The sequence below is a fragment of the Xiphophorus maculatus genome, chromosome 13 (genome assembly GCF_002775205.1).
Source record: "Xiphophorus maculatus strain JP 163 A chromosome 13, X_maculatus-5.0-male, whole genome shotgun sequence".
Classification (NCBI taxonomy): Eukaryota; Metazoa; Chordata; class Actinopteri; order Cyprinodontiformes; family Poeciliidae; genus Xiphophorus; species Xiphophorus maculatus.
The window spans coordinates 26,750,935-26,777,774 of NC_036455.1; the positions used below are offsets into that span (position 1 = coordinate 26,750,935).

A 26,840-nucleotide genomic window follows, 5' to 3' on the forward strand; every position below is an offset into this window, starting at 1 on the left:
CCCACAATAAAAAAAACCGCAAACGATTGACATTATTGCTAAAACAACACAAATAAAATCAAAGAATTCAATTAAATTTTAATGTTAGTTTGACTTTTTAAGTTTCTTTTGGTCTGAATGTTTTACGTTCTACATTCTTTGGAGGGAACCTTTGGAATTTTTAATTTTAAGTTTAAGTTTAGAGAGTTCTAGGACCGGGCATTTTTGCTTGGTTTTAGCTTAAATATGAAAGGTGGAATCACAATAAACACAGATGTAATATCCCTTCAGTAAACTGGGAAAACCCAGATACTGACACAATTGCTTTGTGAGCTTCTGAAATCAGATTTTAAATATCTACATTAAATGGAGGCACAGCTGTGGGTGTATTTTGAGGTCATTTCTTAAGCACTCTGCCTCCTAGTGTGACATGATGAGAAAATCAATCAAAGTCCATTAGTGAATATTTCAGGAGCAGAAAGAGCCAAGGTGAAAAAAATCCATTGCACAAAGTTTAATGCTAACTCATATTTTTCACACAAAAAATCAACGTTCCTGTGTGAAAAGCTGGTAGTAAATGTAACTGAAGGACAGTGTTATAGGCCTAATGCTTGGCACAAACCTGAGGCTTATAATCCCACCATTACAATCTGATTCATCAGGAACAGAAATTCCCCGGTCACACAATTCTAAGTTTTTTGAATGAAATCTGGAGATGAAATTCATAACCTTGTCTAACCTTGACTGGCTTCCTGATTCTGTTCTTCCTACCAAACCTACCAGCTGGGGTTATAATTATCTTTATCTGCTCTCTTTTTCAGAACCATTTCACACCAACCATTGTTTTTTTTTAAAGCCCACCTCCCCTTTCTGAGAAAGCCAACCGCCCCCAGCCCCCTGCAGGAGGCCTGGCATGTATGCCTGTTGACATGCACACACCTGCACTACTGCACAGGAATGTGGCCTATTTCTTCACTAAACATCTCTTCCAGATTCACTGTTTCTTACTTCACTCCTGTACTTTATATCCTTATAACACCGTATTTGTAAAACAGCCTGCTTGGTGTTTCCAGATTCCAGTGGAAGTGTCCTCCCATGTTGGCCTTGGTCGTATCTGTACAGATGCAGGTGTAAGGACCGTCTGGTGTGGCTCAGCAGGGGTTCAGTTCATTGCTGCTGCGGATCACACCAGCACACTCACTTTTGTTTTCCGAGATCACAGGCAGTGGCGCAAATAGTGGAACGCTAAAACTAGGCAGAATAAGTATTTTCAGTCAGCATTGTCTGGGCTCTGTTGATAAAGTTGGAAAGTGGTCAGGGGTGGAAATTGTCATCCATCAAAAATGACGGACAGTCTTCCGATTTGGTAACACTTTATTTGACGGGGTGTGTGTAAGACTGACATAACACTGTTATGAACATGACATAACACCTGTCATGAACATGAGGAAGTCGTCATGAATATTTATGACTGTTGTTATACAGTGTCATTTAGTAAATCATGACACTTTTAATACAAAGTTGACATTATTCAAAATGTCTTTGTTATGACAACTTGACATTAACCAAGAAATTGTGATATGTCATAAATTTGTTATAAAACTTTAAACTTTAAAAATTATATAGCTTTATGTGGTAATATTATTTTGCTCTGCCATTTTGTTTAGTCTTAAATTTCTAATTAAGTAATTAATATTTCCTCCTACCTGAAATAAAGCGGAACAAGTAGGACCAACAATAAAGATTTCATTAAGCTTTATTACACGGTCAAATGATTTAATAACAGAGTCATTAATAATTCTTCTTACTTCAAGTGGAACACCAGCTATAAATATGTCATTAAGTGTTATTACAGTGTCATTAATATTATCTCTTACCTCAAGTAAAGTGAAACAAGTAGCAACAGTTATAAAGATATCATTAAGTGTCATTATAGTGTCAAGTGCTATATTAACAGAGTCATTAATGTTAGGTCTTACCTCAAGTGAAGTGGAACACACTGGACTACTTATATCTACCATCATAGCTGTAGAACAAACCCTTTGTACATTGGAATTAAACAAAAGATTACTTGTTCTTCAAACAGAGGGTTTAACTTCTGGTCAGTATATTGTAACTCTGAAATACTGATTGAAAAACTAAAACAGAATTACTTATCTTTAAGTTAAGAAAATATCGTCTTTCAACAGTCCTAACATTTTTTGCTTTGATTGTGTCAGCCATCTCCTTCGTTATAGCCTTCCTGTAACGCTCTGATAACAGGGAGATCTTCTTGTTGTCTTCATTTCCTGGAAGCAGCTCTTTAAAGGTGTCCGGAAATGCTCAGAAATTATAACTGATCTTGCAATGGTTGTGGTCAATGTTAATCATGGTGAAAGCCTTTTCATGAATTCAAACTTGGTGAATCTCTTCTGGACATTCTCATAGTGGGTGATGACTCAATCCACTGTGGTCACTTAAAAAAAAAGAACAAAAGCAAATAAACAAAAAATGTAACGTGATCTTAATTCAGCATTTATTTAAATACCATTCCAAAATTGTCCCTTGCTGCACACTGTCAGAATAGTAGACTGACAGACAAATGTCTAGTTAACTTGACTGGTTGTTATAAAGTGCAATACAATTATTTCTTAATACAAGTAGCATAATGACTAGAGCACAACAAAATTATTCTGATAAAATATTTGTTTGGCAGAAATTCATACGGCCTGCTCTTATTCAGAATGCATCATTTAATGTATAGCTTTAGGCACATGAGTGGATCTTTTCACTTAATGAGCTTTCAAAATTATTTCCAACCAGATACTCTGGCTTATGGCTTAAGAAGTTTATTAATAAATAAATAGATTAAACGCCAGTTTTACATTTGACAACAATCAGTTGTCTAAAACGTAACTTGTTAACTTAACGGGTGGATGTTGATTTTTGCTCCCCCTTCCCCACTTACCTGTCTCCTCACACCCCCCTTCACCTGGAGAAAATAGTAACACAAAACTGACTTACATAATTTTCTTGGGGAATATTTCATCTGCTTCTTTCTCTTTGGTCAAACAGGGACTTTTTTCTCTGGTGGCTGGTCCTCATGATCATTCTCTGGTCCTCATTATCATCCTCCACACCTGTAGCACATCTTAGCCACCTTGGTCCACTCCACTCCCCACCATGTGTCCTTAGGCTAAAATGGGTCTTCATGTGGCTAAAGTTGCCAAAGCAAACAACAGAAGCACCATGTCACATCAGCCAAGTTGCTAAATAATGCACATAAAGGATAACTTTGACTAACATATTAGCTTTTAATTTGTTAGATTACAATTGGAGGGAAAAAAACCTATTTGCCTGCCTTTAAAATGTGTTTAATATTAAGGGCTAACGTTACAGTAATGGTTGTAGGTTTCAAGTTGTAGGTTTTAATTCTTTACCTGAATCAAGCGATGTCATTACCTCTTCAGACTGCACAGTGTTGTAAGGAAAATCAGTTTTCAAAGTCTGAAAAGGACAGAAACAAGAAGAGATTTTATTTTGATATTTTTAGCCAGTAGCCTCTTTGTAATGACATAGTTAGCTTAGCTAAACAGTGAGAGAATGCCATAGGTAAGTTACAATTCCTTATTCTAAAATTTTCCAGTCATGTTCAATGCAGTGTTCAATGGAGAGACATTCATTATCATGAAGCTACAGCCAACAAAAACAGATTATGAGACATTAACAGTCCATGATCCACTGATGTCACTGGCCCCCAATCAAGCTAATCTCCAAGTCACTTCAATAGTGACTTTTAGTCCTTTTTCTTTTTGCTGTGTGAACTTTTCTTGTGAACTGTAGTATAAACTAATATAATATTTCAGACTATTTTAATGCTTTAACTTGAATTAGGGCTTTTTATACGTTCTGTCAAACAATAGAATAAAAGTAAGCATAGACTAACTTTGATGCAGTTGTTGGCGGCTCCTCAGTTTATGAAAAACTGGTCAGTTTACACAATTGCACTCTACTAATTTTTAACACAACCGAAAACAAAAGAACAAAAAAGAAAAACAATGAAGCAATCACTCTGTATGGAAATGTTTTGTAATGAATCAATACTCATGTAGACTTTCATTCATTCCTTGATTCAGTTCTCCAATCATTACAGCAGCAGCACCGCTCTGCTTACTGTCCAACACACACACCCTCCAATGTGTCTTATGAATCAATCTTTCCTTTGTGTGTGTTTTCACTCTATTTAATTAAATAGAATAATTATACATTTTCAAACTGACTACTATTAGAGCGGCCCCTGACTCGTTCTCTTCTGGGAGAAATCATGAACATGGAGTCCCATCAACCCACTTTGTAGAAAGGTCACGTGAATGAATTGCCTCTCAGATACAATAAAACTTGTGCTTCTGTGTTGCTCTGAGCACAGAAAACTGCCACTGGAGCCACTGAACCATAGATATGTCACAGTTATTACAAATATGTTTTGAAAATTTATGATGACTAAGTTGGTCTGTTTATATGATCGGAGTACAGGAACACACATTTTTACAATCTTGTTGCATAAAATAAATAACCATGAACATGTAAAGTTGATTCGCAGGTTTCTGTGAGAACGTATAAAAAAAACATATAAGTTTAAAAAACTCAGACAAAAGTGGAGATTTAAGAAAACTACTTGTGTTTTTGTGTGTATATGGGAAAACTGAGATTTAGGATTTCATCCATTGCAGTTTGTTACAAATAATGTGCCAATATATCCACATAGTTGCTTCGACCCGATTCCCAATCGACTGGTGTTTTATTAACTTTATATTCTAATGCGCTATAGGAGTTAAACCAACGTACACTGCCCCCTATGGGATTGGCATGTGTAAAACAACACTCAGTGGCGTATTGATGTGGGTTCATGTGGATGAAAACCTTTCTGAAACTAAATCCATGTAAAATATTTCTTTTGAAAGATTTGGTGGATATATTTGCATTTATAAGGCCCAGCTATGTATGAACAAGGCTTTAGTAGTGAACCTCATTTCAAACAATGTGAAACACCCTTCAGTCAGTCAGTACTAGACCCCATTAAAGGACATATTTGACTCCTGCATCTGTGCTGTTGTTTCTGCTCTCTGTCCAAAATGACACCTGGAAAAAAATAGCTTTTCTTTTTAGATCATATCATTCGCCTTATATCACATATGGCCCGGATGCAATAGAGCTAAATATCTTTCTGACCACACCATTCATTTTCTCATGTGTCTAACAACAGAAGGGGTCTCTGCTTTCCGTGGCTCTGTGAGCGGGGAGGGGTGAACCACCGTACCACCTGCTGCTCCAGGTAGGAGAAACAACAGCATATGTTGTTTTATGAGACTGCGCCTGAATTGGTGCAACCACATCTGTTCGTGCTCGTGTTCTTAAAGTGCTGCATCTCCGCTGGCGTCTGTGTTTGTACTGGGGGGACGGGGACGATAGGCAGAGATTCCTGGGTGTCTGGGTGTGTGCTGTGTTTTGCTTCAGCAGCTCCATTTGGCCGACACTCTGTAGTCTCTAGACCTTCTTTAAGACCTGCCTCAGCTAGGATCAGGCCTGATCTCTGTTCTTTTATTAGATCCTGTCTCTGTAGCAGCAGACAAACACAAAGAACCTATAGGTGATTCACACAACTGACTAACACTGTGTAAACACACAGAGCTGCAACAGGAAGCTGGTGGAACAGCGCTCACTCTTTCAGATGATGTCCGCTGATCAGAGCAGGACACAACAGGAAAAAAATAAAAATCCCAATTTTGAGCTACCTGTTTATCAGAATTTAAACTATATTACAGATTCATTACTATCAGTTTTCATAGAATTTCTTTTCTGAAGTTTTCATTTGATCTCTGAGGTTTGCTTTCTGTCTGATGGAAAACAGAACAGCTGCAACTTGCCCGATTTCTCTCTCTTCCTACTAGCATGTTGCTAGTCACATGTTTTTTTGTGAAGTTTATTGAGTAACAATATTAAACAAAAAGAACAGAACACTGTGAAGGAACTTTGGCTGCTTTGTGGCGCACAAAACGTCACACAGCTGTGACGAAACATCTTCAGGACAAAACAATGTCTTCAGGTAAAAGACATTGTTTTGTCTTTTACCTGAAGACATTATGATGAAACTACAAATGACTCACTGGAATTTTGTTCTCTGGCCTGTGTAGCATGTCGTATTGCAAACAAGCCGCAATGAGTAGCAGCAGAAGATCCTGTTATGTTGACGAAACAGGATGAAGGGCAGCAAGCAATGTAGTCCATGTATAGTCCAAGTCCATGGATTTCCTCTGATCTGGTCTGTAATAATAAAAGTTATTGTACTATCAAATTAAAATGAAAATGAGATAAGTGAAAAGTTTGCATTGTGAGTTTTTTGTTTTATCTTATTTTGTCTGGATCATGTTTTTTTTTTTGTATGACTTGAACTTCATTGATTTTCCAACAGAAAGATATATCACAGTTCCACACTTAGCATAGCCTAATTTAACAATGTCCAAATGAACCGGAGCATCCAGGCAAACAAACTGGAGTTGAGTTAAAACAGATTAAAGAGGGACGGTGTGAACACTTCCTTAAACTTCTTCTGTTTAGCTGTAATGTTTCTCATAAAACTTTTTAAATATCTGATGATTCAAGACGATTCAAACCTGCTGCTTGATCTTCATGGTTTTGTTTTTTCACTAATACTTTCTAACAAATCTCTGAAACCTTCACACATCATTGATACTCAGGTTTAAACACACACACGTGGACTTTGCGTGACGTTTGAAGCCGTTTGGCTGCATTGGGTTCTTTTGGAGGCGTTAGAGTAAGCTGGGCTGAAAAAACCCAATGCAGCCATGAGTCATTTTCCTACAATGAAATATAGTGACGTTTGTGGCTGCAATGTGACTAAATGTGGAAATGCGCAGGGTGTGTGAATCCTTTTGAAAGTCGTTAAACATTTCACCCCAAAGTGTAGAAAGAGATCCTTTTTTTTTTGCTGCGATTGCATTTTTCCTCTAAATTTGAAGTCCTCACATTGAAAGTCTGATGGAATCTACAACTTGACGTTTCTTAAAGCTGACTGGAATAAATATCCTCTTCTGAGTTCATCAAGCTTTCAAGCTCCGTGTCTTCTTGCCCTATCCGGCCACATTAGCTGCATTTCTATTGACTTTATAATTATGCAATTTGACATATTGAAAATAAATTTACTTAACAGAAACATGGTAATGTAGAAGAAACTCTCGTTTTTCAATAAAAAGTTTTGCCGCTAGGATGAGGAGATTTCTTTTTGGCCAGATCAAAATTGGTTTATTTCGCAAAACATTTTTTCCGCTTCACATGAGTCACATGATCAACAACAGAATGTAACTGTGACGCAAACCACGAAGAAGAAGACGACAGGAAATGGTAGGAGCAGCATGGTGTTTTAATGACTTATCTCATGACCAAAGTTATCCACGTAATTTTAATTGTCTTTCTTATTTAACTGAAACTAGGCAATTGCAAATTTTTGTTCTTTGGACAATAATGAAATATTTCTGTGGATCCTTTTGAATTGTTACCAGCAAAACATCCAACCCAGCTGCCAAGGTGGAGACAGTTTCTCAGGAGCCAGTTTTAAAAATGATACAAAGAGAAATGATTCGAATATAAACGTCAACTCTGAAGCACAACTCCAGTCTACCTGGGTTTAAAGTATTACTGGCTCTGCTACAGGTCACAACAGTCAGCCGGACTTAACAGCAAAACGTTGTTTTTTATTGTTTACAAGGAAATAGTGATTAACCTCTAAATCTAACAGAATAAAGTAAAACATCAAGGACAAACAGTTTTTTACAGTGTAAGGACATAGGAGCACAGTGTGCCTGTTTGAAATGAGATGCCTGCTCATGCTAATTTATGCTGCCCTATGAGTCACATCTGCATGGTGACTTCTGTTGACAGGTTTTTTATCCCAGCAAGACTCCTGCTAATAATGTGAAATAAGCACAAACACATAAGCACAAGAGCTGATGTTGTCATCACCTGAGAGGCGCTCGGTGCTCTACACCAGATCCAAAACGCCACTTCAGCTGGGTGGTTTCCTTTCAATGTAACTGCTACTTGTTAACTGCCTGCTGTCAGTGTTCATATTATAGAGTCATTACACACTATTAACATTAATACATCAATCTAGCTTTGTTTGTACAGCACTTATAGGTGACTGTAACCCACAGTGGTTGACAGAAGGTGGATCAGGCACAGATAAAATAACTAGTACAAATATTAGCATTAATCAAACTAAGTAAGCCTCCATCCACTGGCCTTACCTGATTACCATGGTGTTTATCTCCAGCAGTCATTGGTTGAGGGACAGGTTATACTCTGGACAGGTCAGCGATCTAAGACAGGGAAACACAGAGACACACAGTTCAATCTGGAGAGACTCAGACGGAGATAAGAAGACAATTAGAAGAGTTTATTGACAAACAGAATTTAAAGTCTTTGGCGCTCGGGCCCCGGCTGGGGATAACGGTTATCGCAGCGTTAGCGATAGGCTTCAGGTGAGCATCCCCGATGCTGTTAGGAACGTCATCCCCCAGGGGCCCGGCACTGGTGGTGGAGGTTGAAGAAGGGTGCGGGCCTCAGGATCGGGCGAATGGAGGAGAAGGGGTGGTGGTGGGTTGAGCTCGGCTGGAGAGCGAAGGACGCCATGAATGAAGGTCCTTATCAGCTGGGACTTGGTCGATGATTGGACGTGACGTGGCTTGGTCCGGCGTTGATAGGTCGATGATTGTAGGCAGGTCGCTTCAATTAACGGGTCCCGGTGGGGATGAAAGAGTCTTCCAGTTTGAATTTGCGCCTAGGCTTCATTTCAATCTGGAGAGACTCAGACGGAGATAAGAAGACAATTAGAAGAGTTTATTGACAAACAGAATTTAAAGTCTTTGGCGCTCGGGCCCCGGCTGGGGATAACGGTTATCGCAGCGTTAGCGATAGGCTTCAGGTGAGCATCCCCGATGCTGTTAGGAACGTCATCCCCCAAAAAGAGGCCGAGGCCGGGGCCGAGGCCGTGAATATAAGGCAGAAAGTAAAAAGGGGAAAGAGGTTGCGCCGACTTTGGCTACCGAGTTAAAAACATAAAGGAAGTAACATGATGCTAAAGGAGAGGGAGAGTAGGACGGGAAAGTGAAGATCAGCTGGGAATGCTGCAGGGCAAGAGATGGTAGAATACACAAAACACAGGGCATGGGGACGTGGTGTGAGAGCCGGCTGGGGATATGGCAGTATGAGGGAGGAAGGGATGTTGGAAGGTGACGGCCGGCTGAGGACTCAACGGGGGCATGGAGTAGCAGAACGCAGGGCATAGGGATGCTGGAGGATGAGCCGACTGGAAATGATGCGGGACTAGTGGAATGGACGTGGGCTGGCGATGGTCGGCGGAGGACATGGCAGGGCATGATGATAGGAAAGCCGGCGGGGAATGCGTGGGGTGAGAAAGAAGGGATAGAAGCAGGGCTTAGAAGAGGGGATGCTGGTTTAAAAAACGCCAGCATTAACTAATGCAGGGTATAGGATAGAGGGAGCAGGGCATAAGACAGGGGATGCTGGTTGAAAAACGCCAGCATTAACTAAAGGAGGGTGTAGGATGAGGGGAGCAGGGCATAAGACAGGGGATGCTGGTTGAAAAACGCCAGCATTAACTAAAGAAGGGTGTAGGATGAGGGGAGCAGGGCATAAGACAGGGGATGCTGGTTGAAAAACGCCAGCATTAACTAAAGAAGGGTGTAGGATGAGGGGAGCAGGGCATAAGACAGGGGATGCTGGTTGAAAAACGCCAGCATTAACTAAAGAGGGGTATAGAATGAGGGGAGCAGGGAAGATGACTGACGGGTAGCTAGAAACGAAGGAGGAGGCTGAAGGTAAGAAGATTAGGGCGAGAAGAAGACAGGTATTAGCTAGGAAATAGTAGGTTCAAGTTTGATCTTAAAGAGGAAGAACTTAAAGGGAAGAATATGAACGTAATAATAAAATGAGATAAAGTAAAAATAGAAACCGCTTCTTACGAATGGCGATCGTAGAGAAGGGATTGACTGACGATGTTAGAGTTGCGGAAACGGGCGTTAGGAGATGGTACTGCTGAAAAAAAAAAAAGTAACCTGGGAATGAGGAGTAAAGAGAGAGGGAAATAACATCACAGCGAGGGAGAAGAGCGCAAGCTCATGAGGGGAGAACCAACCACCACCAGAGATTCGAACGTAGCTCACCTAAGCACTGAGGGAGCGTTGTGCTTCAAGCATCGATGAGAGGTCCGGGCGTATGTACGACGAGTATGCTGATGAAGACCAGCGACCAAGCTGCTGAAGGGACGCCGAGGGGATTCCCTGAATTGCTGCAGATGTGGCCGCCCCGATTCTAAAGGAGTGGCCGGAAAACTGACTGGGGGGCAAATTGTTTGCAGCGAGGAGCAATCTGAGGTGTTTAATGAACCAGGAAGCGGTCATGGGATTACCTTCGGGGTAAGGAAGAGGGATGCGGAGCCGCAGCTAATCTTGCGTCTAAGGAGAGCGAATTTAAACATGGCTAAAAAAGGGCAGAAAGACTTATTATTACGAGCTATAATGATGGAACAAGCGCCTTTGGATTTAGAGTGCTTGAGGGTCAGGCTGTAGAAGTCGGGATGGAACTTGAGGTCAGAGACAGACAAATCTCTAGAGGGGACGAAGTTATTAGAAGGAGAGGTAAATTCCCCCAGGCGTAGGAAACCATAAAACGCTAGGAGAAATGCGCTAGAAAGGAGAGCCTTGAGATATGGTGAATAGTGGTTTGAGCGAAGAGTAATGAGAAGGTCCTGTAGAATACGGAGGGTTATAGGTTTACGGCCGTCGGGGAGTACTGGGCGCTGGTTAGCGAAGCCTTTCAGGAGGAGCTTAATTATGTGATTAGAAAAGAGACTAAGTGAAGGGGAGGACTGGTGAAGTTGATAAAAGAAATTGACCCCGGCCAGGAGGCTGCGAATGTAGGAGTGCTTGGAGCGGGAGTGCACGAAGCAGTGCGTAAGAAAAGCAACAACGGTATTTATACGGACTGGAAAGAGGGGAATTCCGTGGGAGAGACAAAAATTTTGGAATTTGAGCCAAGCAAAAGAATAAGATTTGAGCGTGGAAGGGGCTAAACCGCTTTTAATAAATAGTTTAGCGGATTGGAGTAAAGGCTGAAGAGTGGGAGGAATTAGTTCAGGACTAGGTCCTCGAAAGGGGGAACGGGAGAAGGGAGAAGGTCCGCTGAAGGGCAGAGCTGGCGGAAGATCTGGAATTGAAGGCGAGAGAGAGCATCAGCGATAACGTTAGAGTGGCCGGGAACATGACGCGCCGATAAGATGAAGTTATTTATAACGGATTGCCAGGTGATGCGGCGTAGAAACGGCATAATGGACCTGGAGGAGGAGCGACCTTTGTTGATTGCTTCCACGACAGCTGCGTTATCGCAGAACGCCACGATATGCTTGCGTTCCCAAAAACACCCCCAGAGCCGACAGGCCGCAGCGATGGGAATAATCTCATAAAAGGCTGAAGATTCTGACAGCGTGAACGAAGAGGGCCATTTCTCTGCGAACCACCTGCCCTGAAAAAATCCCCCAAAACCTGCTGATGGGGCTGCGTCTGTATAGAACTGGATTGAGTCGGCGGAGTGAATGACGTCATCGTAGAAGAACGAAATACCGTTCCAGCTGTTAAGTAATTTTGACCAAAATGAAAGATCAGAGCGACAACCGGCGTCTAGCGAGACTAGATCGTGCAAAGATTGGACTGAACTTGCTAGATCCAACAGTCTGGAGATAAAAGAACGCCCTTGGGGAATGATACGCATGGCAAAATTGAGGTGACCGAGCAGGGACAGAAGCTCGCGTTTGGTGAGAACAGAAGAGGAAAGGTGAGTTTGGGAGATCTCGCGGATTCGGGTTAATTTGTCGGCCGGCAAAGAAGCCGACATTTTTACTGAGTCGAGGGAGATGCCGAGAAATTCTAGCTGTTTAGACGGACCGGCAGTTTTCTCCTCCGAGATGGGAACCCCGACGTGTTTAAAGACATCCTTGAGTTTGTGGAGGGAGGAAGGTGTTTGAAAAGGGGAGTCGACGAGGAGGAAGTCATCGAGGAGGTGAAGCACGGAGGGGAGCTTGGCAATGTTGAGGAGTATCCAGCAGAGGGCTTCGGATAACATATTGAAAAGGCAGGGACTGCTTTTGCAACCGAATGTCAGCCGAACGAAGAAATAAAATTTATTGTCCCACTTGGCACCTAGAAGGTGCCATTGAGAGGGATGTACGGGTAAGATCTTGAAGGCGTCGGTAATGTCAGCCTTAGCGAGCCAAGCGCCCCGCCCGGCAGATTTAATGAGCGAAATGGCGTGGTCTACCGAGGCGTAGTAAAGCGAGAACGGAGGCTTCGGAATGAGACTATTAATGCTAAAATGAGGACCGGAATGGGGTGCGGAAAGATCTAGAATGAGACGTTTTTTACCGGAATATTTCCGGGTAGCAACGCCAAGAGGATTAACGCGGAAAAAAGGAAAAGGGGGGGAAACGAGGGGGCCGATGGCGTAACCTTTAGAAATTTCTTTCAATAACAACTGAGAAACCACGTTCGGTTCATTGAGAGCTGAACGAAGGTTGGGCAAGACGAGGGGAACGGCGAAAAATTGAGGGACGCCTATCTGAAAGCCCTGGGAGAGACCGGAGATCAGGAAATTAACGAAAGTGCGGTCGGGGTGATAAAGCAGAAGAGAAGCTAATTCAGGCACTAGAATGGGAGTGGAAAGGTAACGGGAAACTAATTCCTGGAACCTCGACGGCTCCTGGTGGGGAATGGGCGGCGGGGGCATACTGACTTCGGATGAGCGTCTCTGCAGAGGCTACAGACGTGAAGAAAAGCACAATTGGGAAAAGCACAGACGCTTTCATTGAAGTTATTGCAAACGGGCATATTATTAAATACCTGGACTTTTCTCCCGTAACGGTCTTGCTGACCTGTACTGAGAAGGGGCTGGGGGAGAGAAGCGGCAGAGGTACTAGGTTTAAAGGGGAGAGAAGGGCAAAAAGCACTCTGATGTCCGATGGAGCCGCATTGAAAGCATAGGGTGGATTGCGTGAGCATTATGAGGATTTCCATATCCAGGATCGACCAATTAAGGCACTGACCGGAACGAAAAAGAACTGCGGCGGCTTTAGTTGCGAAGGCTTTATGGTATTGGTAGAACAGGGATCTGCCATATCGCATATGAAGGTCAGCGATTAGAGCCAGATAGGCGTCTAGTTCGACTCTGCGGTCGGGGTAAACGGAACAAATAACGTCTCTAAAAACGCTGAAGGCGGCTAGAAATTGTCCGATGGAGAGATCCCTTGAGAGACGGGGATCTGAGGTTTTGAGAATAGCAGAGAAATTTTCTGATGAAGCAACGCATTGGTCAACTTCTGGAGATGGTAAAAGAATGGATGCTAGATTAATATACTGTCCTTGAAGAATTTTAGAACGCAGCCTCGAGGAAATGTGAGCGCATTGAGGCGTGTAGGGCATGCCTGGTAACGGAGAAAAGGGGGGGGGGGGGGGATTTAAATAAGCTAAATGCAGAAAAAGAGGAAAAGAAAAGGAAGACTTACCGAGAGGGGGTGCTGAGTGGGCTGAAGCAAGGGTGAAGGTCGGAGCCGGTGGCTGCGAGTTGAATTGAGGGCTGACGCATGCGGAAGTAGATGGGGCAGTAGGAGGGGTGGAGGCGTCCGAAGCTTTGTGAAGAAGGGTTGATAGCGAAGATATGGAGCGCTGTAAGGTGTCCATGGAGGTCACGAGCGCGGATGCGAGGAGATGCGTCTGGTCGGGGGGAGGGGAGGAAGGGGAGCGGAGACCAGAAGACGGGCCTGGAGCTTCGAGAGTTGGATCAGAAGCTTGAAAGGAAGGGCCAGGATCAGGAGGTAGAAGAGGTTCCTGGGATCGTAGAGCTGGTTGGGAGGAGGGGGGGCGTCCTCTGCGTCGCTTCGCGGGAGGAGCGGAGGACTTGCAGGATCTCTTCCCTGTGACTGAAGGAGGCGGAGAGCCGGCGGATGGAGAAGGAGAAGACTCGCTGGAGGGCAGGAGAGCAGCGAGCGAAGCTATCTGAGAGGACCGGAGGCCGGGGGTAAGAGCAATGCCTTTAGAACGGAGAATAGAGGCGGGGGAAGGAAGGTTTGGCCGAGAGGCCAGGCGAACGCTGCGGCGAACTAAGGCAGGATTCGAGGGACCGGGGGCCTCGGGAGAGGCGACCGGAGTATCTGGTAGAGGATCAGACTCGAAGTCAGACATGGTAGTTGCGTGCTGTTGAGCTCGGCTGGAGAGCGAAGGACGCCATGAATGAAGGTCCTTATCAGCTGGGACTTGGTCGATGATTGGACGTGACGTGGCTTGGTCCGGCGTTGATAGGTCGATGATTGTAGGCAGGTCGCTTCAATTAACGGGTCCCGGTGGGGATGAAAGAGTCTTCCAGTTTGAATTTGCGCCTAGGCTTCATAACAAAAAACCATGCACACACACACACCCACGCACACATGCCCATACACACATCTGATGACAATTTAGAGACATTAAGGGTGTTTTCACACCTGATAGTCCGGAAGACCCAGTTTGATGCAGGACCAAAACTGCAACATTACATTTCCAGTTGGTGTTCTTCACTTTCCAACGGCGCTGTGTCAAATATACCAAACTAAATGAAAAACCTAAATATCAATTAATGTACATTGTCCCTACCAAATATATTAAGAACAAAAAGTTGTGAATAGTAGTGAAATTGAAGGAAGCAATGTTGTAAAAAGTTGTAAAAAGAAGAAATATATCCCCTTTGCACCAATATCCATAAACAGAACCCAGTGCATTTCTCTTCAATCCTGCTGTGCTGTCAGTAGAAGTGACTCATCATGAGGCCAAACAGTCAGATTGAGGAGCAGCATTGGCATCGATTGGATATTGTAACTTTTATATGATTCCTGTAAGATTTTCGTGGTGAAGGTTCATTGTTTTGTTTTAAAGTAAAGCAAGAATTAACTTTTCACAAGCGACTCCATGAAGCAGCTATGTGTTTGTTGAAACCATTCATTCCAAATGAATCCTAACTCTAACTAAGAGTGATCCATCGGAGCTCAGCAGTTCTGCAAATGAACTTGGTGTTCAGGAACAGTTTGCTACCATCAGCTCCGTTCTGCTTTCCACTCAGATTCTCTCTCTCTCTCGCTCTCTCTCTCTCTCTCTCTCGCTCTCTCTGCTGCTTCAGACCAGTTGGTGAACTTAGTGACAGGACAATCTCAAGGTTCACTTTGCTATTCTTAGTGCTCCTGGAATGCTTTTCCTCCACCCTGTTATTTTGTTTGCGTTCTCTTCACGCCGCTCATGTTAGGAAACTTGTTTGGCCCGGCTGCTCAGAGCCGGGATAACAAGCGGCCCCTGAGGCCAGTGACGTGCTGCTGAACTGTTGGTGAGACGGAACAGTCACCATAAGATGGATAACAAGCTTCCTGTTGTTGTTTTGTTTTGTTTTTTTCAAGGGAAAAAAAGTACATTTGTCATCTTGAACCCAAACAAGTCCTTTTAAGGCTCTGAAATGTGACCTTGAAAGTAATCAAAGTTGATGTGATTTTAGATAAGCCAAACACAGGGTTGTTCAGGGTGATTTGGAAAAGGTTAAACATTTAATGGAGGGGTAGTTTAGCAGAGGAAGGAATGAATCCATATCTACAACATCTGTCCAACTGGACAACAGAAAAACTTCATTTCAGTTCATTTATGCAGCACAAATTCACAACACGTCACCTCAACGCACTTAAAAACAAGCTAATTCATTCCAATCACACATTCATTCCAGCTGAGCCTAGTTGTTAAACTATGCAGTGCTGCCACCGATTTGTAGCATTCACTCTTTCTGAGCATTCAGCGACAGTGGAGAGGAAAAGCTCCACTTTAAAAGGAAGAGACACAAAACAGAACCAGAACCTGGTTCAGTGTTACTGCTCCCAACTCGGGCTGTCAGAGAATAAACAAAAACTGGTCTGGGACTACTTCCTTTGTAGAAGTTCATGCCAGGGCGTAATATGTTCTTTTTTTGACTTCATTGAGGAAAGAGAGCTAAACAAAGAAACTCTGAACTGGTTTTAACATCTGTAGGATGGAAGAGAGCACATACAGTCAGTCACAACCAGTTATGTCTAGGAGAGAGACATCATCAATCATCTGAAGATTTGTTCACATGGCAATATTATGTTGATTTTTGTCCCGATTTACGTCTTCCAACAATCTTAAGGACATCCTGATTATCACGTTTGTTCTAAAGATGATCTTAAGTGATGTTCCTGAAGTGTCTGGTGTGTTGAAACCACTCTGATCTACAATTGGGGCTATTCAACATGTTGGATTGCCTTATGTTGCTCTCCGAGAACAAACGAGGCCTGTTTGAATGAGCCAGGTAGCCAATGAGAGAGCGAGGTCACAGAAACATGGAGGTAGAACAGAAGACAAAACACGACTCCCACACCGGACCAGAAAGACCAGTGGATGTTGGAGACGTCTTCGCTATTGCTCGTATGAAGAGAAAAAAAACAGAGAGAAGATAATGTTGAAAGTTGAACTAACACCAAATTAGAGAGAAGGTGTAGAATGTAGCAGAGCGAGGAGAAGTGGTCAGTCTGTCCTCCAGCAGCCTCAGCATGTAGAAGCTCAGCATAACCAAACTGTCCTAACTATAGGCTTTATCAACACACAAAGGTTTAAGCTTGGTCTTTAAAGTAGATGGGACGTCTGCCTCATGGACACAGGAGAGGAGCCTGATCAGTCCTACACAATACAATCCTTGCTATATTACAGTCTAATCTAGTCTAAAATCCCATTTGGTATAAGATAACCCATTACCACGACATGCCTAACCCTAAACCTAAAATAAACTCCATTCTCACTTAAACTTGACCCAGAAACAACACTTCTTCTGGGACCCGAGCTTCGGGCCCAAAGGGAACAGTCGGTCCCCACAACATAGTATTTGATGGGGAAATGGTCCTTAAAATGTATCTAATGCAAGGCCACACACACACACAAACACATTCTTGTGGTATAAAAGTACACACACGCCCACACGCATACACACACACATGCCGAGTAGAGAGGACAGGAAATTTTCACACAAATTCCAGCAGTGTGGTACTGGTCAGAGGGCAGGTGTGTTTACTTTGAGCTGTGGTTCCCAAAAGTTCAGTTTGTGGCTTAGAAAATAACAGAAGCAGAAAGTTTGACCCCGACTAAAGCTGCTTGAATGAAACGAATGTTTCCAAGAGGCCACAAACAGAGATAGTATTTCAAATTAACTTCAATCTTTGCTTTATTTTTTTTTTGTCACAATAAAATGTTTCAGATAATTAAACAGAGTAAGTAAAAGAAGTTGTTTTTAATTGATTTTATTTATTTAGAGAACATAACCATCCAAACCAATCCAACTGTTTGTGAAAATATAACTATCCCATTTTTTTTATCATGACATTTTTCTGGTTCATTTTCTTTAGCCACAACTAAAACAACTCCAAGTGAAAGTGTTCATATTAGTGAACTACTACTACATTATGTTAGTAGTCCTGTGTTGCTAGCTTTGGATCTGTTTCCTTCAGCAAAAAATTTAAACTTTAGTGTTATTTTACTGCGCCAGGTTACCAACCAATCCAAGAGTGAATCAAAGAGGGTATGCTTATGTGCTTTCTATATTTTCAGAAGTTTTTTGAAAGACGGGTGCAGAGACAAATGTTAAGATCTGAAGAAGACACCAGTAACAAATAAAGTCATAGCTTGGAGCAGGGGATCAAAACAAACTAAATTTTATGTTTTTTTGATGTTTTGAAGAGAAATTTTGTAATGCTGTTACATAATAATATGTCGTATATCTCTATTCGCTTGTTGCTAGATAGACACTGTAAAATATTACTTCACCAGCTTCATTTGCCAATCCATTGATTGTGGCAGAGGAAAAACAGCCTCTATCGTTTACATAGTTGTTTGAAATTGTTAAAGCTAGCTAGCACAAGCTAAAGCTAGCTAGCTCAAGCTAAAGCTAGCTAGAACAAGCTAAAGCTAGCTAGAACAAGCTAAAGCTAGCTAGCACAAGCTAAAGCTAGCTAGCTCAAGCTAAAGCTAGCTAGAACAAGCTAAAGCTAGCTAGCACAAGCTAAAGCTAGCTAGAACAAGCAGAGTATATCTGACTAGGTTGCTAGCTTACACCACTTAAAAGATTTGCATACATTACAGTAAGGGTACCGAGTTAATCACCAGATCTTAACTACTAAGAACTTCAAGCATTTATAGTCACAGACTGGAAAAGCAGTTGGGTTTTTATTTGAAGTCAGGGTTAAACTGTGAGTACAGTGTGAAAGATTTTATGAGATAAAAATCTTCAGATGTGAAGAAAAATTTGACTGTGATTACAACTAAGAATAACATGCAAGGCAGCAGTAGTGACTGTAAGGTCAGGAATAGTGAGAAATCTAACTTAGCTACATCTTCAGGTGAACATTTAAGGTGATTTTTTTTTCCAACTTAAAATTTGGAAATCTTAATTTCTGATTAAAATTGAAATGCAAAATTCAACTGCATCCGTCGACCAGCCATACAGTGAATAAAATGTGTTGTCTTATCAGACAACATACTGTCCACCTGCAATGGTGGTAAAAAATAAAAAAAATAAAAAACAGGATTACTGTGGTTGTACTTGTTATAAAAGGTTTGAGGTGTAATACAAAAGGAATTCAAATCGAACTAAACAGATTTCTTTTTGTGATACTCTTGAAAGGCAGCCACACTACACTTTTATTCATAATAGACTAACTTGAGCAAAAGGTGATCGATTCAGCTGAACAACTCTGTTCAAAAGCTATTATGCAAGCAAAAAGTTCATCTGACACACATTCCTGTTCAGAATAATCAGCCTGTCCTCTGGCAGAATCGTCATGTTCTCAAGTTGTACAGAATGTGCTTGTGTCAGAATGTTTTCCTTGTTCCCTCTCTTCCTCCTTCTCTCAAAACACTGCTGACCAGAGTTCTCGGTATCCAGCCGAGCAATCACATGTCTCCCAGGCTTCAGTGGATCACACAACACAGAGACACAGAGCGAGATGGGCTGGGCAAAGGAAAGCAGGCTGATAGCGGTGGGGGCGGGGTGGCTTTCTGGGGTGGCTCTCGGAGCACGTGTTTGATGTAGACCAGCTTCTATCCTCAGAGACAAGTGAAAGCACGTGGAGTGGATAGGGGTGGGAGGGGCATAGGGAGGAAAGGTGGACGGTTGGTTGGGGGGCTGAGGGGGGGGCAGGCACCTCTGCAACAGGAGGAAGCAGCACTCCTGGATCCATGTGACAGCTCTGCTTTAGTTAGCAAATGGCTTCACTTTTCGAGAGAATGATAAGGGATGTCATGTGTTACGACACCTGAGCAGAGAGCTGGACTTTGTAATGCCGTGTTTAGTTGCAGAGGCTTCCACTTCAGGGCAACCTCAGCAGCCATCTGCTGATTTCACTGTAAAAACCATGTTGGCTTTTAAAGTGGATTTTGTTTCTCGTCACTGAAATAAATGCTTTATTTGTGGTCAGAATATTCTGTTACTTTTGAGATGAGTGTTGAAGCTGCTGCAGGGCAGTGAGTGAGAGCTTAGAAGTGAACATAAACTATTTTGTCATTAACTGTGATTATTTGTGATTATCAAATAAAATAAAATCTGTTTTCGAGAAGGACTGTGACCTACAGACAGGCCTTCTAAATCACATTACAAGTTCAGGTCATTTATTTAAGCTAGTAGAATGTATTTCTATATCACCGTTCGCATTAAAATTACAAAGTGCTTCATGAAGACATGAACATAAAAACTTGAATATAAAAAGTGCCATAAAATGCAGCAGTCTAGTTAAAAGCCTGCCAGTGTCACAATGTCTTCAGCTGCTGTTTAAGAGTCGGTGGAGGAATTCAGTTCAAAAGCTAAAACTCATAATATAGATTCATGACATACAGAGACACAGGTCAGAAATGTATTTGTTTATGTAGATTACTCTGGCTTAAGGACAATATAAAAAAAAAAAAAATTCCCTTCTCACCCACCGCGGGTGGGTCTTATCCTCTACCAGAGGCCTGGGAGCTTGAGGGTTCTGTGCAGTATCTTGGCTGTGCCAAGGACTGCACATTTCTGGACTGAGATGTCTGATGTTGTTCCTGGGATCTGTTGTAGCCATTGGTCCAGTTTGGGGGTGACTGCCCCGAGGGCCCCGATGACCACAGGCACCACTGTGGTCATCACCTTCCAGGTCCTCTCCAGTTCCTCCCTGAGGCCCTGGTATTTCTCTAGTTTCTCGTGCTCCTTTTTCCTGATGTTGCAGTCGCTTGGTATTGCTACATCTATCACAGCGGCTTTCCTCTGTTGTTTATCCACTACGACAATGTCTGGTTGGTTCGCCATTACCATTTTGTCTGTCTGGATCTGGAAGTCCCATATATATATATACATATATATATACATATATATGTACATATATATGTATATATATATGTATATATATGAATATTAGAATTAGGCTAATTGCAAATTAGTGTTTAAGTGGAAAAACCTTCTATTAAACAACAGTTGCAAAGTTTTATCATAAAATATCGTCTCATATAAATAAACCTTCAATAAATAAACCTCACTAACAAGCTAAAAAGAATGTTTTATAATCCAGAAATATTCATGTGCATATTTGAAAACATCCACATGATGTTTTAAATATCAATATGTATTTAAAATATTGTTATTTTAAATAAATAAAATATGTTTTTATTTATTTAAAAGATAAATAAAAAGATATTTATTTAGGTAGTGTCTACTTTACCCTGAGTATCTGAGGGTAGACACTCAGAGTAGCAACTGAGTGTCCACTCTCAGTTGCTACGGAAACAGTTGCAGATCACAGTGTATTTGTCCATGCATCCTTAAAAAGTCTCATACTCATGTATCTAAAATTAAAGCCTTTGAATGTTTTAAATTCATTTAAAACAATGTAAGTTGGCCCTAAATATGTTAATCACAGGTTTAAATTTAGTTCTGGCAGAATATATTTAGTCTTGTATATTCTCTGTAGTTCTTTTTGTTTTTCTTGTGGAACTTTTCTGTTAGGCAAAGGTTTGAGCAATGCAGACATCTTTACTGCATTTTGTGACTTGAGGTGGTTGAGGCTACTGCTAATTTACCCTTGCCAGCAAAGTAGCATCTTTGTGTTTATCATGGTGCAAATTTACCGGTGGGTTGCCTGGATGACGTTCATCTTCGTCACTGGCTCACGTCTGTTGCCAGCCCTTACGATGGATGGTTCATTCTGTCCCACAAGTCTTAGCTCCATGGGGGTTGAGACTATAGAGAACCAAATGCAGTGTGAGAAGCACAAACCTGCTGCCCAGAGCTCACAGGCGATGCAGACCTGTGACTACCTGGCTTGGCGAGTCAGAGGAGTAATGGTGGTGGGCTAACTTCTATCCCGTTGCCGAATCTTTTTCTTTCACACGACGCACAGTCATTGACAAAAGGCACTTCCGTTCTGCCTTGAAGGTTTTTTGGCAGGGTCCTGGTTGCATGTTTGATGGCCAACTGCCCCTGGGACCCAACAGCTGAGTGAACTCAATTCAGTGACAAATCTAGACTGTTTTTTGAGAGGGAGTAGTCATTTTGGATGGAGGACATGTTAGACTGCTGCCAAGGTATGAGTCGTGTAAATCAAGAGTAGTGCTCAGAGAGGTGAAAGATTAATCAACGTTTCTGTCTGCTTGCAGAGAATTGCCTGCGTACGTGTGTGCGTGGGCGTGTGCGCGCGGGGGTTGGGTGTGTGTGTGTTGCAGAGACTGCAGAGTGTTTTGGCAGCAGTCTATGCTGACACATAACATGCTGCTCGAGCACACCTGCTGAGGTTTGGTCTCATTCTCTCTGTTCCATTCTTCCTCCCCCTCCTCCTTCTCCCCTTGCCTCTTGCCCCTCTCTCTAAACCCAACCCAGTTTCCTGGCAGTGTGGTGAGAGATACGTTGGGCTGCGTCTTTGTTTGCGTTCCGTTGGCTTCCTCCTTTTTTTTTTTCTTGTTATTTAGTGCTTTGGCAGAGCAGAGATAATAGGAGCAGTGCCTCCCCTACCCTGCCCCCAGTAATCTCCCCCCCCAGCATGGTGCTACATGCCAAGCGACCTGAGACGCTCTCTGACTCACAGCTCAATCTACTGGCTTTTATTGGCATGGCTGTTTCTCACAAGCACACCAGCATCTACCACGTCAGTTTATGCATTTCCAGCATGATGAGGTGGTGAGTCGTTTAGCTTTGACTAGAAAATTCGGTCATCCCAACAGATGTAAAGAACATTAACGCTACTAGAGACTGTAGCTTTGAAAGCGTCCGTTGAACAGCACAACCTGCCGACAAACCTTCAAAGGACCAGAACCGGTCAGGGTGTGAAAGGATTGAATTTTTGCATTTGCCTGTGATTCCAGTCAGCTTTCGCCAACACCGGTGTTCTGGACAAACTTGTTGCTGCATCAGATTAAACTGTTGACACTCTCATCTGGGATTTAGTTTGCGCTGTGAAATACACAAACAGACCTTTCTCTCCCTCTGAAACAGCAGGTTGGATTTCAGGGAGCCAATCCCAGCTCGCCTTCAGTGTCACGTAGGAAAGTACCTTACCTGTTCACACCATGTGACCGGGCCGGCATGTGTTGCTGAGAGGAGCAACCGAAAGTGCTGAAGTGAGACCTACACAATACATAGCAGCAAATGGCCATCTCATTCAGAATGTTAATGTCTTACAGACAATGAAGGCTGGTTTCTGTTTTATAAACCACAGAACCTGCATGTAGACCAAATACAGTTTCTCTGCAACTGTAGTTAACAACAAAATGAGTTTTTTTCATGATATCTTATCTTTTGTGAAGGTCACTCCAGTCTTTGACTTGACCTTAAACCACTCTTCAACTAATTTGGTGTTATTCTTTGAGTCACACAAATCTAAGTACTTTATATGTCAAATTGCTCTCACTTTATATTTTTAATTTTTGTATTTCTATTGTTGTCCTTCCGTCCACTGTGACGTGTGTTTGGTTAGGTTACTTTATTTAGATTTATTTGCAGTGGTACATAGCATACATGTCCATGCACACGCACGCCCACACGCCCGCACACACACTATTGGTTCCACAAGTCAAATTTAAATCAAAGCAGGACACAGAAGAGGTGAGAAGAAGTTAAAAATTAAACTAATATAAAAATAACACATTGAGTAACAATAGAAATAAAATCCATTTGGTAAAATCTACTAAGAACCTCTGAGAGCATCGATGTCACTTCAGTTTGTTCATTTCAATGACGTCAGTAGGAAGAAAGCTGTTGCTTTAGGGACTGAAAGCCTTTCTCCCTGTAAAGGACACGTTTCACTGTGGACCAAATTCAGCAGCATCACCACCAGGTTTTTGGCTTTTGTTCTGAGGTTGATGTGCATATACCTGGCAGGTCTTATGTTTCTAAGAGATCTTCTTGTCATAAGATGAGTATCTTAATGAAGAAATGAAAATCAAAATTAAAGAAACTTACAAACGGCATGGGCAGAGTCACAGGGGAAGCAATGGTAAGAAAGTGAAGATCTTAATGCCATAGAAGCTCAGTTACTGGATAAGGAGCAGGTGGCTGACGGTTGCAGGTGTGAAAGAAGAGCAGGCATGCTGAGGGAAACAGGCTGATAAACGAGGCAAGCTGAGAAGAACATAAACAACAACCACAACTGAAATCCACAATGAATAAAATCTAAGAACAAACAAAGAAAGCAAACACAAAGGAACAAACTGAAACAGCGAGATTTAAGATCTAAACAATGAAATAATCAAATGACAAAAACAGATGGAAATCAAAACTGCCCAAGAATTGAGACAGTTCCAGACCAGAACCCATTCAGGACCACAGAACCAGAATCCTTCCTGAGTGATCATGGTTGGACATTTCCATCATGTCTCTGCTCATGTGTAGTTGAACTGTGGATCCTTCAAGAATCCCCAGATGAACCAGAGAAAGCAACATGATCCAGATATAAATTATAAAATTCAGTACTTGGTACAGCCAACCAGGCATTACATGATATTTATACCTTTGACAGTGAATGCACCAGTCTTTATTGTGTCTAAAACCTAATATTGTCATTTCATCTGGTCAGGATAAAATCTATAAAGTCATGATTTATAGATTATGTGCATTTGAAATAATGACAAGTATAATCACTTGTAACATATCTCTTTAGCAACTGATATTTCACTTTCATATCACTGCATAATAAACAATCAAGTCTGTCAAAAGGAGATATTTTTGTGAAGTATGAAACATTCCACTATAACTAATGACTAATAAATATTTGTAATAGCAGGACTGAGCTGAAACTATATATTAAAAACATCTATTTAGCACTTCTTAACATATGCACAAGCATTCCCACATAAACTAAAAGCACAGTAAGATTCACGCAAAGGTACTTCCAATTTATGCAGAGGACATGCCGTCAAAAACATTCAAACGAAATGGAAATCCTTCAGCTGCATGTGTGGAAATTCAACACACAATTAAACAAATCTTTACAAAAAAATGAGTGTCAAAACTTTTTTCTTTTTTTTACTCCAACTTAAAAAGGCAAAATAGTAATGTAGACCTTCAGACAGACTTCCCTCATTTAATTAAAAGTAAAGGACCAGAGGCACTAAAATGGTTTGTTTTTGTTTTTCCACATCATTATTGCTTGAGTTGCAGCCTCGCCTCTCAGCTCAGTCTCGCCTCTCAGCTCTTTTGGTGTCATAGTTGACAAAATATCCCAGTGATCTGGTGGGTCGACACAGGAGACATCTTCACATAGAAACATGGATGTTGTTCAGCTGAGCAAAGCAGCACCAAATGTGTTAAGTAAAAAATCTCCTTCTGACTTCACATAAGATTGTAGACTGTTGCTATTTGCTGACATGGTCTTATATCCCACAAGTTTGAACATTTCCATCTGGAATTGTCTTAAACTGCTAAGTTTAGCTGAAACACGGTGGACTCCAAAAATGGATTCATTTTCCAGCAAGCTCATTCATGGTGATGCCTTTTTGGTGAATGGATTGATTTTAATTGATCAAATATTTATGCAGGTATGGTGCAACATTGCTGATAGGCTGCCTTTAATGTCCTGAGTGCCATGAATATGTCTAACAACACAAATGCACTGTAAGGCAGATCTAGAGCATGTAGACGGAGACAGAACCTGCTGTTTGTGTTACTTCAGTCCATTTGGCTGCATTCTGCACTAACTTTCTTTTTCCCCTCTATGTTTTTCAACCCCATCCATCTCTTTCTCCTTTCTTTTTGGTGTTCTGGCTCACCTAAGTCATTCCTCTCCCTCCTTTTCTTTTTCAAGCCGCCTGTATCTCCCCTCGCTGTGCAAACTATCAGATGGACCCAGTCTGGGGTTTCACAGCCAGTGAGGCACCAAAAACATGCAACATGCAAAGCTGGCGGCTCCCCTGACACGCTTTATTTATGGGGTAAAAAACAACAACAACAATAGAAAAGACATTCCAACCATTCACCGGTTCAGTTTTATCCTAACACACCATTCAGAGAACCTAACAGACCTCCAGATGGCCCACCGGACCCTGGCTGGGAACCTCCATCTTCTCTGGGACAATGGCCACACTTTTTGCTTTTGGAAATTAACTTATTAAATGTTGTTGTCCCTGTTGTGTTCTTCAGTTTTGCAATAAATATATTAGCAGCATTTACAGGTTTGTGTACGCGTAAACCTGAACCTTTGAAAGCTTTGGAATTATTGAACTGAACTGATTTGCGACGTTCTTGTGGAGTAAGTTAGTGAGTGACAGTGAATTAAATACGTCACTAATTTTCCCATCAGAATGTCTGTGGAATGGAGAAGGAGCTGAGGGCCCAAATAAAGAGAGAACAAACTAATTATGACAACTTAGTGTAATGGTGTTTATGTGGTATTCAGTATGTGTCAGTGCAGTGAAGGCATAGCGCCCCCTGCCTGTGTGGCTGGGTATATGGTGCTGGTTACTGTAATCACTGGCAGTTTGTGTGCAGTACAGAGTGTAGAAAATTATTACTAATACATAAAACATTTCTATCAACTCATGTACAGTGAGTGTAATAAGTACCTGACACCAGTCTTTGTACTGTCAATGTGTTCAATATTGTAAACACTCTGCATATTAAAGTTCAACGCTAACTTGACTCTGTAGCATGCTGTGTGAAGCTCTTTGTGGCGAGCTAATTGCACTGACCTGACACAACTGTGCCATCATTCAGATTCATCATTTCTGTTATTGTGTTATTGTATTCTGCTTTAAAATAGAGTAGTCACTGCCAGGCTGTGGAGGCTGGAGGAGAGCATGCTGTGCCAAAGCACATCCTCAGCAATCTGCACACACTAATACTCATGAATTTCTTTTATTTTGTGCCCACAGTGGCCGACGGCGAAGGAGGCATTGATTTGGTCTCAAGAATGATTAAAAATACATTTTCAAAGCAGACAATTCAGAAGAAGAGAGAAGCTAGCCGGCTAACCCCACTGCTAGCCAGCTTGTCTCAGTTGGTGTCTAGAACAGTGTTTGTCCATCACTTCCAGACCGGCGCCTGTGGGCCGTACCGCTGGCTTACCGCCTCTGAGGAGCAAATGACATTGCTGGGAATGTCTGCTGTTTAGTGATGGACTTGGAGTTTGGAGTATCAGGGTTTACCAACCTGAGCTGTCTTACCGAGGCAGCAGGGATGTCGCACCTGTCATTTAAAGTTGTTTTATCTACATTAATAAGTAT

General features: G+C 42.0%; 1 protein-coding gene and 2 long non-coding RNA genes across 4 annotated transcripts in view; 1 reads left to right on the forward strand and 2 right to left on the reverse strand.

The window, feature by feature from the left end:
• Nucleotides 1-1,719: 1,719 nt before the first annotated feature.
• Nucleotides 1,720-8,401, reverse strand: LOC111610590. 2 transcript variants are annotated; one of them, XR_002753732.1, is made up of 4 exons: nt 8,280-8,401; nt 3,399-3,465; nt 2,983-3,175; nt 1,720-2,434 (listed from the first exon to the last, which is right to left on the reverse strand). It is a non-coding gene; the product is annotated as an uncharacterized LOC111610590 (long non-coding RNA). The 2 variants fall into 2 exon arrangements; XR_002753731.1 differs by lacking the exon at nt 8,280-8,401 and adding an exon at nt 6,123-6,263.
• A 1,369-nt stretch (nt 8,402-9,770) lies between these two features.
• Nucleotides 9,771-14,313, reverse strand: LOC111610404 (serine/arginine repetitive matrix protein 1-like). The gene is made up of 2 exons (XM_023344529.1): nt 13,607-14,313; nt 9,771-13,525 (listed from the first exon to the last, which is right to left on the reverse strand). The coding sequence occupies exons 1-2, from the start codon at nt 14,280-14,282 to the stop codon at nt 12,780-12,782; spliced, it is 1,422 nt and encodes a 473-aa protein (XP_023200297.1). The 5' UTR covers nt 14,283-14,313; the 3' UTR covers nt 9,771-12,779.
• The window catches only part of LOC111610405, a 43,458-nt gene continuing 30,677 nt past the window's right edge, over nt 14,060-26,840 (forward strand). The window contains exon 1 of the long non-coding RNA XR_002753648.1: nt 14,060-14,118. This is a non-coding gene — a long non-coding RNA (uncharacterized LOC111610405). The remainder of the gene's footprint in view (nt 14,119-26,840) is intronic.

What these genes read in the sequence shown, in the direction of transcription:
- LOC111610404 (XM_023344529.1), bottom strand. Translation starts at nt 14,282, where the DNA reads ATGTCTGACTTCGAGTCTGATCCTCTACCAGATACTCCGGTCGCCTCT. An exon ending in CCACTCAGCACCCCCTCTCG is followed by an intron (nt 13,526 to 13,606) that starts GTAAGTCTTCCT and finishes CTCCGTTACCAG; the next exon opens with GCATGCCCTACACGCCTCAA.